At 42.0% G+C, this 13,407-nt stretch overlaps 1 protein-coding gene across 14 annotated transcripts in view; it reads left to right on the top strand.

Annotated features, from left to right (window-relative positions):
• The window catches only part of KALRN (kalirin RhoGEF kinase), a 477,147-nt gene that overhangs the window by 425,295 nt on the left and 38,445 nt on the right, over window positions 1–13,407 (top strand). For all 14 annotated transcript variants that reach the window (XR_014956495.1, XM_085584162.1, XM_085584156.1 and 11 more), the window contains 9 exons: window positions 1,100–1,230; window positions 4,936–5,002; window positions 6,092–6,195; window positions 8,603–8,672; window positions 9,249–9,335; window positions 10,191–10,283; window positions 11,365–11,415; window positions 11,730–11,807; window positions 12,694–12,879. Coding sequence is in view for 13 of the 14 variants with exons in the window: in XM_085584162.1 (XP_085440288.1) it covers window positions 1,100–1,230; window positions 4,936–5,002; window positions 6,092–6,195; window positions 8,603–8,672; window positions 9,249–9,335; window positions 10,191–10,283; window positions 11,365–11,415; window positions 11,730–11,807; window positions 12,694–12,879 (867 nt within the window). In the remaining variant the exon portion in view is untranslated. The remainder of the gene's footprint in view (window positions 1–1,099; window positions 1,231–4,935; window positions 5,003–6,091; window positions 6,196–8,602; window positions 8,673–9,248; window positions 9,336–10,190; window positions 10,284–11,364; window positions 11,416–11,729; window positions 11,808–12,693; window positions 12,880–13,407) is intronic.

Below are 13,407 nucleotides of genomic sequence, written 5' to 3'. Positions count from 1 at the left end.
CAGGGAGTGGAATAAGCAATAAAAATGCTCTGAGATTAATTTGTTAAAAAAATTCATATTGTGTATTCTCACTGTCTGATCCCCAAGTCTGGTGGACAGGGACTAAATCCTGTTTCATATCTTGGCTCCTTTTAAGTTTTCCCAGTGCAGCTCAAAAATGTTAATATCAAAGCTGCACCTTTTTCTACATGTCCCTGGACCTCTATAATTAGCTAAATGCTTTCTCTGAACAAGTTTAACATAATTAACAAGCAGGGATATGATGAGCCTACAAAGGTTCATTTCCTTACATCTACTGGAATGATGAAGAGAGTAAAAAAAATAACAAAATTCCCACAGTGATCATTAAATTACTGCAACTCTGAGCAAGCATCTTTATCTTGTGAATAATTTCAGAAGACTTTGGTATTTTCTCAGTTTGAGATGTTGGTACATGAAAAGAGTCAGCGTTCACGGCATGCTTGATAAGGCATGAGTGGTAAAGGAGCTCTTTGTAGCATGGGAAACCAAGAAGGCTATTCCCAGAAAATTCACTTTAAATATCTCTGTTCCATCGAGGGACTAACAAACTGAAAAGTATTTCATTAATCCAGTTAGACATATTTTTTTATTATATTTTATTTTTGCTCCCCAACATGCAGTCTATTAGACTGTTACAACTACTTTCAAAGGATTTGGGGCAAACTTTAATTATTGTGGAATCTTACTATGTGTGTCCATCTATTTCCATTTTGTGTTTTATTTTACTACAAGAATCCCCCATTCAGCTTTTGGCAGAGGAACTTTTAACCACATGTAGCCTAACAATGGTCCTGATTGAGACATCAGGATATTTCCAGGTTGATTTGAAATAATTTGGAAGAGGTTTTTTTCTCAGATCTACTGAAACAACTTTTTCTACCTTCTAACAAGAGGATGACAACTCCACTTCAAGGCTTTTTTTGTGGGGTCCTACATCAACCTAAAACTAGTTTGGCTGTATTTTACAAAGTCCTGCAGGAGTGTATTTCTTTGTAGTGTTGGTTGCAGAACTGGCTTGAATACTACTGCTGAAGTTCAAGGAAAATGTTTATTCTATTGTTCTTTGGGGTTTTTTTAGACCCTTGAAGGAGGATCTTACCGAGGAGGCTTAAAAGATGCCACTGGCTGCTTAAATGAAGGAATGACGCCTTCAACTCCCCCACGAAACCTCGAAGAGGAACAAAAAGCCAAAGCAATGAGAGGCAGGATGTAAGTTGTGTTACTGGTTCTTTCCAAAATATGTACCCCAGGAGGACACACAGCAGCACTCCAGGATACTTTGTAGTCAGTGAGTAGGCATGGAACTGAAAGTAAAACCATGTTCTGCTTGCTTCTCGTTTTCCTTAAGCTGTAAAAGCTCTTCATAAAAGCACTTCCACACACAGGAAATTCATCATCACTCTAAAATGTACAGCTTTTACATCAGATAGCAAATCTCTGTTGCTGTAAAAGTCTCTGAAGAGCTCAACAGATATTACTGGGATGTTTGCATTGGTAATTACTGCATTGCCAGAAGTGAAATAGAGCTCGCAGAGGCAGGATATGGGGTTGACCTTATTAGCTACCTTTGAGAAAAAGAACAGAGAATCCCTCTAGGATTTTTGAAAAAGATATTTTTTTCCCTCGTTATTTGCAAAGAAAGGGATGGGATTCGGATGCATCTGTGGTGGAAACATGCCACTGAAAAGAAAGTTCCATTTGGGAAACCCACATGTTCATCATAATGGGAGAAAAAAGAAGTGGTGACAGCTCATGAAAGTTGTTTTTTGAAATTAACTGTACACTCCCTTAAATTTAACAAAAATAATGCTTATTCCTTCAAAGCTTATAACGATTAAAGCATTTGTTAAATGTGTGTTCAGCTGAAGAACACAGAGAATTGGAGCAACAGGATCAAGAATTATATGAAAGAAAGCTGAGGTGGCTGTTTACTTTGTCTCACTTCTTATACTAACAACAGTAACTGCAATGATCTAATCAAATGGTAGATTGAAGGGAAAAGTAACGTTCCATGCAGCTCTCATGGGAGTGTGTGGTAAGGTGAGAGGTGGAAGAACAGCACCCCATTCGGGAAAACTGCCAAGTCAGGGAAAACTGCCAAGTCAGGGACGAACAAGAAGGTGGTTAAGAGTAGAAGATGAAGTAGGAGGAAAGTGTCTGTGAAAGCCATCATTTGCTCCTGCAGTTTGTTGCAGGAAGCCAGAGAAGGAATACAGTGAGGGACTGGAGCAACTGCCAGCAGCAGACAAGGACATGACAGTCCTGGATATGTTTCTGAATGGCAGAAGTTTTCTACAAGGCAGCTGTCAGCCTTCCTGCAGGGAACCTCTCTGCCCATGACTGTCTCCTAGCAGCTCCTCAGTACTGCAGGATCTGGAGTTCCTCTGGTAGCAATTCATTAATTAGGGGCTGGCAGCTAACTGCAGGTTGCAGTTTGAGTGCAGAGACCTCTGCCACTGTAAGCTCAGCTACAGGAATGCTTTTGGCAGGGTACTGGCAGCCTATTACGTGCAATTAGTAGCTGCCAGAATTCCTAAACGCCAGGATGTTTAGGAGCACCTGCTAGTGGCTTTCAGCACAAGACATCTGTCTCCCCTCCAGCTCCTTTCTGTCTGTGTTCTGTGTCCCTGCAGCTTGCTGGGTTTAATTCCATAGTCATGTGAGGCAGCTGATCTCCCAGCTCGAGCTGTGACCCTCCAATCCCCACAAAACAGCAGCTGAACCCTTGCACAGGCAAGGGCAGAAATGTCCTCTGTTTCTGGCAGGACATCCATGCCAGCAGTTAGCCCTGGTGTGAGGAAACTCCTTCTTCCATCAGGCTTGATTGCTGCATTTCTGTGAGCAGAAAGACAATCATCTTATTGAGTGTCATTGTTCAGTATAGGTCTAATACAGAGTTTCCAAGATATCCAGCTATTCAGACTCAATCAGAAATCCTGTTCATGGCAATTTAAATACAGCTGAGTAGTCAATACCTGCTGGTGACCAGGGCACTTTGCAAGCAACTCCCTGCCCTTGCTCTCTGTTATCAGAGCAGGAGATGAGTGAAGTTGAATTTTTGCCTGCATGCATCTTAGAAACCTTATATTTTGGGAGTACCTCTAAGGTGCTGCATCAGGTAGGATTCAGAGAATGAGTAGAGATGGTCAAGGCTGATTTTCCTGTTTGGTAGGAAGACAGGAGCAGAGGGATCCCTGGTGTTGAATTTAAGCACTGGAGGTGCAGACCCTGAATTCTAGTAGAGGTGTGAATTGGCAGGGTTTGTCTGTTCACCAGAAACCTGGTTGCTGCACTGATTTTTAATAAACACACACCTGCCTGCATGTCCTGCAATTTTATGTACTACCAGTACCTGCTGCTTCATTTTTAGAGCAGAACTTGGCCAGGTGGATCCTTGGGAAGGTTGAGAAGCCTTGAGAGGTTCTCTCATTCCCTCCGCAGCTCTCTGTGCCTGTTGGGAGCAATGCAAACAGAGGTGGTGCCAGCTGGAAGGTCCCACCCTGGCCTTCCTCTCTGGGCAGAGGGGACTGTGGAGCCTGTCCCAAGGGAACAGGGGACTGTGGAGCCTGTTCCAGGAGCAGAGGGGACTGTGGAGCCTGTCCCAAGGGCAGAGGGGACTGTGGAGCCTGTCCCAAGGGAACAGGAGTCAGGCAGCCCGAGGGCTGTCAGCACACCCCTGCTCAGGCCGTGCACTCAGGGAAGGAGCAGCCTCCTGCCTTTTGCCTCTCACGTGTTTGCTGCCCGGGCACAGTTTGGCACAGCGCTCCAGAGAGCACAAGTGTCTGCTGTGGCTGCTGCCAGCCCTGCCTGCTGCCAAGGGGGCTGGATTTCACTCTCAAACCAACAAGAAGCTGTTTGACTTTTTTCTGCCACACGGCCAAAGGATCGCTTCTGCTTTGTCTGAGCAAGGGACGTGTTACAAGCGCAGCAGCAGCAGTGTTTATTTCCTCAGTGGCCTCTCATAACTAAGTCTCTCCTTGCAATGCCAGTCTGGTTGTTTTTTTTTTTCTCTCCAGGCTTTATCTTAGCACTGTTAGCCCTCAGTCCTATCCCTCCAAGTGGGTCAGTCTGGTTATGGATGTGGACAGGGCAATATCAGACATGAAAGCACTCCTCTGTCTTGTTAGCCATGTTACTGCCGTAGCAAACTTGAGGACAGATGGAGTTTATTTGTCATATGCCAAATCTATGTATTGGCATAATTGAGAGACAAACTGTCTGCAGCAAGCTGTAACTTTTTGGAATTATCCTCAAGAGAACTATGTGATTAGTCAGTTTGAGTTACAAAGGAGGGGCTTTTTTTAGCTTGCTGTTGTTTGCATGCATCAGGCCTTCATCGGATGACTCTCCTACCTGGGGTTATTAGCTCTGAAATCAGAGTTAAAACATTTGACACCCACACATAGATTACCTCTCCAAAAGATTAAACTCTTAGCTATGACAGGAGAGGGGATTTGTTTTCCAAGTGTTTGAAACTTCCAAATTGACACTTAATTGATGAATCTGGGGCAAAGCCAGATGGACTGGGGCAAGGACTCCAGTCTTGCTTGCTGCCCAGTGGGCCAGGACATGGGTCCATCGTTGTTGGGGAGCTATCTAGGGGAAGGGGAGAGGAGATCAGGGAGGGGTAGTTTAAGGTACAGGCAGCTGTTTGTGCTGCTGCTCTTGCACCATCCTGGGATGCGGGGGGGGAAGAGGGATAGCAGGAAAGAATGGTTAAGAGATTTAAAACTACTCTGACCTGACATGTGATGTTTTTGTCTGTTACATTCCACTGAGCTCTGAGTGAAGGGTGAGTTGTTTTATGTGATCTGGATGATGATGGGGTTTTATGGTGAGGTTGTATGTGGTAAAGGAGCAAATGCTAACATCAAGGAATATGGTCAAATACTTGTGTGTTCTGTTTTAATTTAGGTTTGTCTTAAATGAGCTGGTGCAGACTGAAAAAGACTACGTCAAAGACTTGGGAATTGTTGTAGAGGTGAGCTGAAGCAAACCCTGCTATGCAAAATGTTTTCCCACTAAAAAGCACCATGCTGACAAGTGACAACAAAAATACAGCATGAGAAACAAACTGCTTTATTTTGTAGTCTGCTTCCATGGTCCCCTTCTCATGTTGACAGAAGCAAGAAGAAATGCCTTTGGAAACTATTTTTGTTTCCATCTAGCAAATGTTGTATTTTAGGTTCAATTCCAGTGTGCAGAGGTTTTTCTTGGCTACCCTACTTGTGACATACTCTGTTTGCTGCAATGCAGATTTGGAGGCATTGGTGGAGAGTTAACTTATGATCCTACCACTTATTTCATGCTTTTCATCCCATCATATTGGGTAATGGTAACACATACCTTCCTTTTTTTTTTAAGCTTCAACTTGTAAAGATTTGGCTCATCCCTGGGGATCACCTGTCACATCTAACTCAGTGCAGGGTTCAGTTTTTTTCCCATTAAGAACTGGAGACATGTGATTCACTAGTGGCATTCTCTAGTCCAGAGAGAATTATCAGTCTATCTAACAGTGGTTTTCAACAGCTTCCAATCTTGAAAACATTTGTGTTATGCATGCACCACTGGCAAAGCTGACAGGGCTGTCATGCTCCAAAGACTTACAAAGAAACTCTCAGGAGGTGTGAGAAATCCTGTTCTTGTGACTCTAAACTTACTGCTTGGCTTTGTGCTCCCACAAGATACTCATGGTGATGAATGGAAGAACTCTATACAATCTATAGACTCAGTAGAATCTGATTTCTTCCTCTTACCAGAGAAGCCAAGAGTTTGACAAACTACTTTTTTTAGCTTTTATCTTACAACTGCACTTGTCACTTCAATTACATCTAATAATGTGTTGAGTAAGTATTGCAGATATTCTAAACAGATTCTTTAACGTTTTCTTTTAAGCAAACTGGGTAATTTAAAGTATCTACTTAGGTTTCTAGTTTGAAATTGTATGAAAGATATTTTAAGTATTTTCAATGTAAAAAGTCCTGGCATTATACTCTTGCTTCTTAAAAAAAGAATTGTGCTCCCCCTTCAAATGAGTCCTTTGCTGAATGAGTGATCCTTAATCCTAAAGGGCTTCATGAAGAGGATGGAAGAAAAAGGAGTTTCTGAAGATATGAAAGGGAAAGACAAAATTGTATTTGGCAATATTCACCAGATCTATGACTGGCACAAAGAGTAAGTTTTTGGTTTAGTTCCTCTTTAAACACCTTTCTAACCTCTTGTCCATAGAGGATTGCACTATATGCTGTCTGTATGTCTAAGCTGCTTTTAATTGAATATCATCAGGTCTTTCAGGGCTGAACTTCCAAAGGACATTTCCTCTCTAGATTGTCTCTGTTGGTTTGTAAGTGCTAGTTAATAACATCACAAATCCTGGCTACCTTGAATCTTGAGATGTTCTTGATCATGTGCTTTTAGCCACAGTTTCTCAATACCCTAAATCCTGATATAGGACTTTGTTTACCCAGCCAGAAACAGCACAACTGCATGATGGAAGGCGTCGTGCTTACCTGAAATCATTTTTCCCATTGAAGAAAGAACTTTGGTGTGTGATAACTTTGCACTGCCTGGCTTCATGGGAGGCTGTTTGTCATGCTGTCTGTGGTCCCAGGTACAGCTTTGTGCTGGCTCAAACACCAGGCCAGCAGAGCTGATCAGTGTGATGGGGTGCTGCACACAGGAGGCTGCCTGTCTCATTCCTGGGCTGCTGATGGCTCTGTCACCTTGCTGTGGAGCCCCAGCAAGAGGCTTCCCTGGGAGGTACCACTGTGGTCCATCCACAGCTCCTGAGGCACTGCTCATAAGCATTCCCAGCATCACTCTCAGAGACTTGCTGCTTATGGGGTATTCACTGGATCTTCAGAGAAGCTAGTAGGGCTGCCATAATTGAGTTTCTTAGGTCACAGCTGTAGCCTCAATGCATCCTACTGATGGGCAGTAGCAGTCTGGAAAGTCATGGTTTCCTTCCTGTGTCTCAGCAACATCTTCACATGCAGCTGACTGGATCATAAAGGCTGACCATACCAGTGGTCTTTGGCTAGAAGGATGATAAAATGCAGATTGCTTCAAGGTCCTTCTCACTGAAAGCCCTTGCATGCTTTGGCCATGTTGATGCTTTTGGCTCTGAGTTAGGAACTCCATTCCTTGAAAATCTTACTCACAGTAGATTTTGAAAAGCTGCTGGAAACACAAGTCCTGGGCCATTTCCCATGTAACTTTGTGAACAATGTCTTGCTTATGGACAATATGGTCATCATTTCAATTCTGCTACTCAGAAATACTCTGCAGCTCCAACTAACTAAAATTTGAGCATGCACATACAGACTTGAACTATGGGCATTGGGCTGGATCTTCCTTCAGCTCAGGACATTTCCCTCACCCAGGAAGCACAATATCCTTGCTGTCATGGGTGCTTATCCCAGGGTCTGGGCCTGTCCTAATGTTCTGACAGATGACCTTGTGAGCATAAACTAAAAAATATCAGAGAGAGCTTCACTTTTTGTTAAGTTGATACCAGAAAATGGAGTGGTTTTACCAGTACCATTCCTTGATTAAGTGTGAGGATGGGAGTTTTCTGTAACACAAATGGAAAGATTCCCTATTTTTAGTTCTGTATATCTGGGTCAAGAAGTCTATTTAAATGCAGATGAATGTAGCATTTATAGAGGATTGGGTTATGGAAGCAGCTGTATCTAATGGTAGCAAAGAAGATTTTTAATTGGGACATCTGTCCAATTTGCATCGTTTTTGAAGTTCTGGGATTTCTTGGGATCAGATCATTGCAAGCATGTCCTCTCACAAAATCTGGCTACTGTTGCAAATCTGTGGAGGCATTTGAGACTGAAATCCTGAAATGAAAAAGAGGAACATCATGGACAGAATGATTGTCTGGATTTGCCTACAAGACAGAAAAATCTAGCAGTGTTTCTGAAGTTTTCAGCTCACTTTTAGGCATCCCAGTATATTCTTGATTAGGGCATTTGAATTAGAATGAATGACCTCCCTGAAGCTGCAAGTCAAGATGGAGATGGTGTTTATGAATTACTGTGACTATTATGAATTAGATATTGCAATTTTTAAGGAATTAATAACAGTAACAATCAGAACTTACCATAACTCCACCAGCAAAATATGTTGATTCATTTATTCAGGTGGAAACATACAGCAATCTCCTTCATGTTGACCAGTACTCCAGATTTGCTCATGCAACTGAGAGCTCCTGGTAAAGCTGGAGTTTCCATAAGTTGAGTTTTCACAAGAATTTTGGTATATGGAAGGGTTTTACTTTGGGAGTTCTCAGTGAAGGAAAGCAACTCTTGCAGTTAGATAATGATCAGCACTTTCTGAAAATTGAAATCACTGTCATAGTAAAGAAGAGCAGACAGTTTGCAGGACCTCCACATTTCACAGCTCTCACCTAATGATTTAGAAATCCCATAATTAAGGACTGAAGCCAAGCTTACTTTTTCATTTATTATTGAATACTGGAGTTAAAATGCCACTGTTACAAACGAAGGATGACTAGTTTGCTGCTGGGATGACCTAAAGAAGTGTTCTGAAGTGTTCATGTCCTTCCTTTTAGCTTTTTCCTGGCTGAACTGGAAAAATGTCTTCAAGAACCTGAGCGTTTAGCACAGCTTTTTATTAAGCATGTAAGTTTTATTTTGTTTCCTATTATCTCATACAATTGCCTTTTAGGGTGTGATGGCTCCTTCTCAAAAACACCTGTTTGTGTCCACTCAATACTTTTACCTGTCTAAACTCAATTTAAACATAACGTTTCCCTATAGTTGCACATTTTCTGTGGGCAGCTGGATTGCACTAAGGCATTAATCATTGTCTTCTTGCCGACAACTTACTTGGGGGACAAAATTGATGTGGTCAAGGACATCTGCCAAAATACAGTTATGGCAGGTACTTGCCAACTGCTACAATTTAGATGTTCATGTGATGTCAGCCAAAGCATAACTCTAGAGGAAATTTCAGACCTGTCAGTGTGGGTGTAACATCTCTCACTGGCCACATCCCAGAAAGCTCCTCTTGCCAAAGTGCAGATGTGGAGAACAGAACCAGTTACCGGTTTTCTTTCCTACTTTCGCAAACTGAATCTTTGATTAAACCAAAAGTAAGGAAGACCAAGGAAACTATCATAGCAACTTTTTGCCACCTTTTAATACCAGAAGAATAGCCAATATCTCACCTGGCTGCTGTGTCTCTTGCCTTCACAGGAGCGGCGATTGCACATGTATGTGGTGTATTGCCAAAACAAGCCCCGGTCTGAGTATATAGTAGCTGAGTATGAAACCTACTTTGAGGTAAGCACAGCTCTTCGTACATTATTGTTGTACATTATTACTGCTTACAGCTCTGAGTCCAGGTCAAGGAGACTGTTCTGTAACCTGTGGGGTTTGCCTAGAGCAAACTCCTGGAGATTTTGATACTGCACATGGTGCTATTATCTGCCATATGGAAAAAGTGTTATTATTTAATTGCTTTCAGATTATCATATTGTGAATTTCTAATAAATATTGATAATAAATATTAATCGTAAATATTGATAATTCTAATAAATATTTATTTATTTCTAGTAAGTGTTTCTAATAAATACACTATCTGTGTGTGGCCCTCAGAGTACCACAAATGCACTAATTTCTGTTCCAAGTAAAACAAGACTTTTAAATCAGTAGTGTACAAACAACAGAGGAGGTAAAAGCTGGGTGGTGCTGCTCATAAATCCCCAGTAACTCTGTCTGTTTCAAGAAGTCTTTGGGGCAAGACACATTTCGATAGTAATGTGAAAGAAGCTTGTTTAACAAGGGAAAGATGTCTCCTTTGACCCCAGAGCAGGAGGTTTGTTCTGCAGGACTCACCTGTGAACTAAACCCCACTGCAGTGGGGCGAGTGACCCCCAGCCCTGGCAGGCTGCTGGCTCAGCTGGGACAGGAGGATCCTGAGCTTCCCGACACCTCCCAGCTCAGTCACGGCTTCTACCCAGACCTTGCCTAAATAGGATATGCCAGATTTTTAAATCCTCAGAAATTCCCTCTTGCAAACAAAAGATTAAGAACAGACCAACTTGCAGTGGAAATAAATCTCTGCTGAGACATTTTATCATGTTGTCTGTCTTACTCTGTGATTGTTTGCAATTGTTTTTAATCTGCATTTTTTAGGAGGTTCAGCAGGAAATAAGCCAACGGCTGACCATCAGTGACTTTTTGATTAAACCCATTCAAAGAATAACTAAATACCAGCTTCTTCTCAAGGTGAGTGAAAAAATACAGTTTGGATTTAACTCTAGTCTGCATGTTGCATTAGATACTGTTATGTTACACTTAAATGAGGAATAAATTCATCAAATTAAGAGGAAAGAGGAGTCTGCTCTCTGGGCATGCAGTGACAGAGGCTCATGGAAAGTGTCCAGAGAGCAGGAGGCCACATCTGTGTGAGTGGTTTGTAATTTAGGATAGTAAACAGGTTTTTTTTAACTTTCTTTTGAAATTTTTTTATAGAAGGGTACACTTCAAATAGGGCTTTTCTTCCTCTGAAGTTTCAGAACAAACTTTCTTTTTTTTTTTTAATTGGAACAAAGATACACAAGTGTATTGCTAAAGTCTGTCTTAGGTGATGAATTGCATGCTTCTAGTAAATGCTAAGCTTCCATTTCTGAATAGCTGTCTTCAAATTAGCTGAAGAAACTTATTTTCAGAATATTCCGTTGTCTTAAAATTTGGGGAGCTCGCCACAATTTTTTTCCCAAGGAGTCTGACCACTCTGGTTTATGCTGACTTGTCCATAATGACAATCACTCAGCACTTTTGAAAATTCATCCCAAGGGGTCTGAAGCCATTATCTAAAATCAGGCATGTCTGAACCCACCCTGTAATCTCCAGGAGCACCAGGGCTCTGAGCCTGGTTTCTCCTCTGTTTTGAACTATACCCCAGCAGGCTGCCATCAGCCCAGGTTTGGGAATTGCACACTAGCAAAGGCACAGCAGTGTGTTCCCCAAAATGCCAAAAGGAAAAGAAAAATCATGTGTGTGTGTGTGTGTGTGTGTGTGTGTGTGTGTGGTCTTGTGGCTTAAGACAGGGACTAAATAAGCCATCCCAAGGTCTAACCCAAGCTTTGCCTTTTGTTCTGTGATTTTTTCAACAACAATCCACACCCCTTTTCCATATTTCTAAAGTGGTTATGACATTCAGCAATCTCTGAAGATGAGTTTATTAATATTAGCAAGTATCTTCTCAGAAAATCACATGCTGAATATGCTTTTTCCTTTTCAAACTGGCGCCTTTTGTTCTCTCTTTTCTGAAGTGCCTTAATGCAAACCTTTCTGCTTTCTCCAGGACTTCCTGAGGTACAGTGAAAAAGCTGGTCTGGAGTGCTCCGAGATAGAGGTACATTTTCATGCCCTGAACAATAGGGCTAATGGGACTCTGTGTGGAGAAATGAAAACCCCAGTACTCCTTTGACAATAGCTGAAGATCCTACTGATATTTTAAATGTGGTATTTCTCTTAGCTTAAATCAGAACTAAAAGATGATGGCACAGTCCTGCATTTTAGTCCTGCACCATCCTCTTTTAGACATCTATTCATGAGGGCCTTGCCATGAGCACAGCAATCATGCTATTGAACTTCATTATTTGACACTGTGCTTTCAGGAACCCTCTGGTTCTCTTGTAATAATGCAACATCCCTTTTCCTCAACAGAAAGCAGTTGAATTAATGTGCCTTGTACCAAAACGTTGCAATGACATGATGAACTTGGGTCGCCTCCAAGGCTTTGAGGTATGCATTTGCATTCTTCTTATAATAATTATTAGGCAAGGAAAATTACTTTATATGATTGTCTCTACCATCTACCAAAGCTAATTATCTAGGGCTTGTTCTTCTGCAGTGCTGAGCTGCATGCTTTGGTGAGGTTTCAAACGTGGGGGAGTGACACACCTCTCAGTCTAAACTTGTGACAATTCATATTGTTTCTTCAAAATGTGAAGTCTGTAAAAGCTTCTGCAAGTTTTAATGAGACTTATTATATCTATTGCCAGAGCAAAATAAGTGATGACCCAACCTACCCTGCCTATTAGTAAGGTCACCTGGCACATTAACAGCTCCCATTAACAGCTTCCACCAAATTCAGCAACATCCAGGAGGGAACTTGGGAGTTACAACCCTACAGGGTACACAGCCTGTGGCTTGTAACTAAGCCAGTGTCGGCTTTGGAGAGAGGTCTTGCCTCCAAAATTAATTAAGATTTTTCTTACTGTCTTTGCACTGCAAACAGGTAGGTCCTGGCCTTTGCACATTCAGAGGTGTTGTGTCAGTGACTGCTGGCTTAGGGCATAATGGAGAGCTCTTGGCTGAAGCACTACAGTCACATAATGGGAACAGGATTTGGAATGAAGTGTACAAAACAGTCTGCTTGAGACCTCCTCCTTTTAGTTTTATATACACAGTGGCAATGAGAGAGAGCAAGGAAAACCTAAGTTGTTTGTCTTCAGCTGAGGTCACGATTTACGGGATTGCTGCTTTGGTAACTTAGAGGGGATATGATATGTCTCACATGAATGCAGGGCTGCCTGGAAAACTTGGGCTGCATGAAATAGAGCATATCACCTTGTGGGATCACAGGGGGTTAGGGTTTGTAATGTTGGTGCCTTGTTCTGCTTCCCAGGGCAAACTGACAGCTCAAGGCAAGCTGCTGCAGCAGGACACCTTCTACGTGACGGAGCAGGATTCCGGGGTTCAGTCTCGACCCAAGGAGCGCAGGGTGTTCCTCTTTGAGCAAATAGTAATCTTCAGTGAACTCCTTAGAAAAGGATCTCTAACCCCAGGCTATATGTTCAAGAAGAGCATAAAGGTAAGAAATGCAGAGGGAGAAGCATATCCTGTTTGATGGCCATGTAAGGTTCATCTTGTCATAGGGGACAGCAGTGTGCAGAAAATGTTTGCATTTACCTTTCAGTGGATCAGAAGCTGCTTAAGACCATCTCTAAGTACATCACTGGGTGTCTAAATTTATTGGGTAATTTTTACAAGGAACACAGCCTGGGCAGATCCCCTATCATTCGTAGCTCTGAATTAGCAAATATTGCTACAAAACCTGCAGTAGTCAAAGGACGTTTACAATAGTTGCTGTTATGCTTGATCATAAAAGGTAAGTGAAGGTACAGTATCCAAAACAGTCATTTTAGGCCAAACTATAAGTCAATACTAAGCCTTTAACAGGGTGTTTCTGGAAATACTCTCCCTAATTCGGGTGAGGGCTCTTAGTACAAATTTGGATGTTGCAAGAATGTTTCAGAGACAAATAAAACCACACACAGTTCTAAAAATACAGCTGTGAGGAATTATAAAGGCAGATAAACTATAAAGAGAGTTTTGAGAA

Source organism: Lonchura striata, chromosome 7 (genome assembly GCF_050655825.1).
Source record: "Lonchura striata isolate lonStrDom1 chromosome 7, ASM5065582v1, whole genome shotgun sequence".
Taxonomy (NCBI): Eukaryota; Metazoa; Chordata; class Aves; order Passeriformes; family Estrildidae; genus Lonchura; species Lonchura striata.
This window is presented reverse-complemented; position numbering and strand designations above follow the sequence as displayed.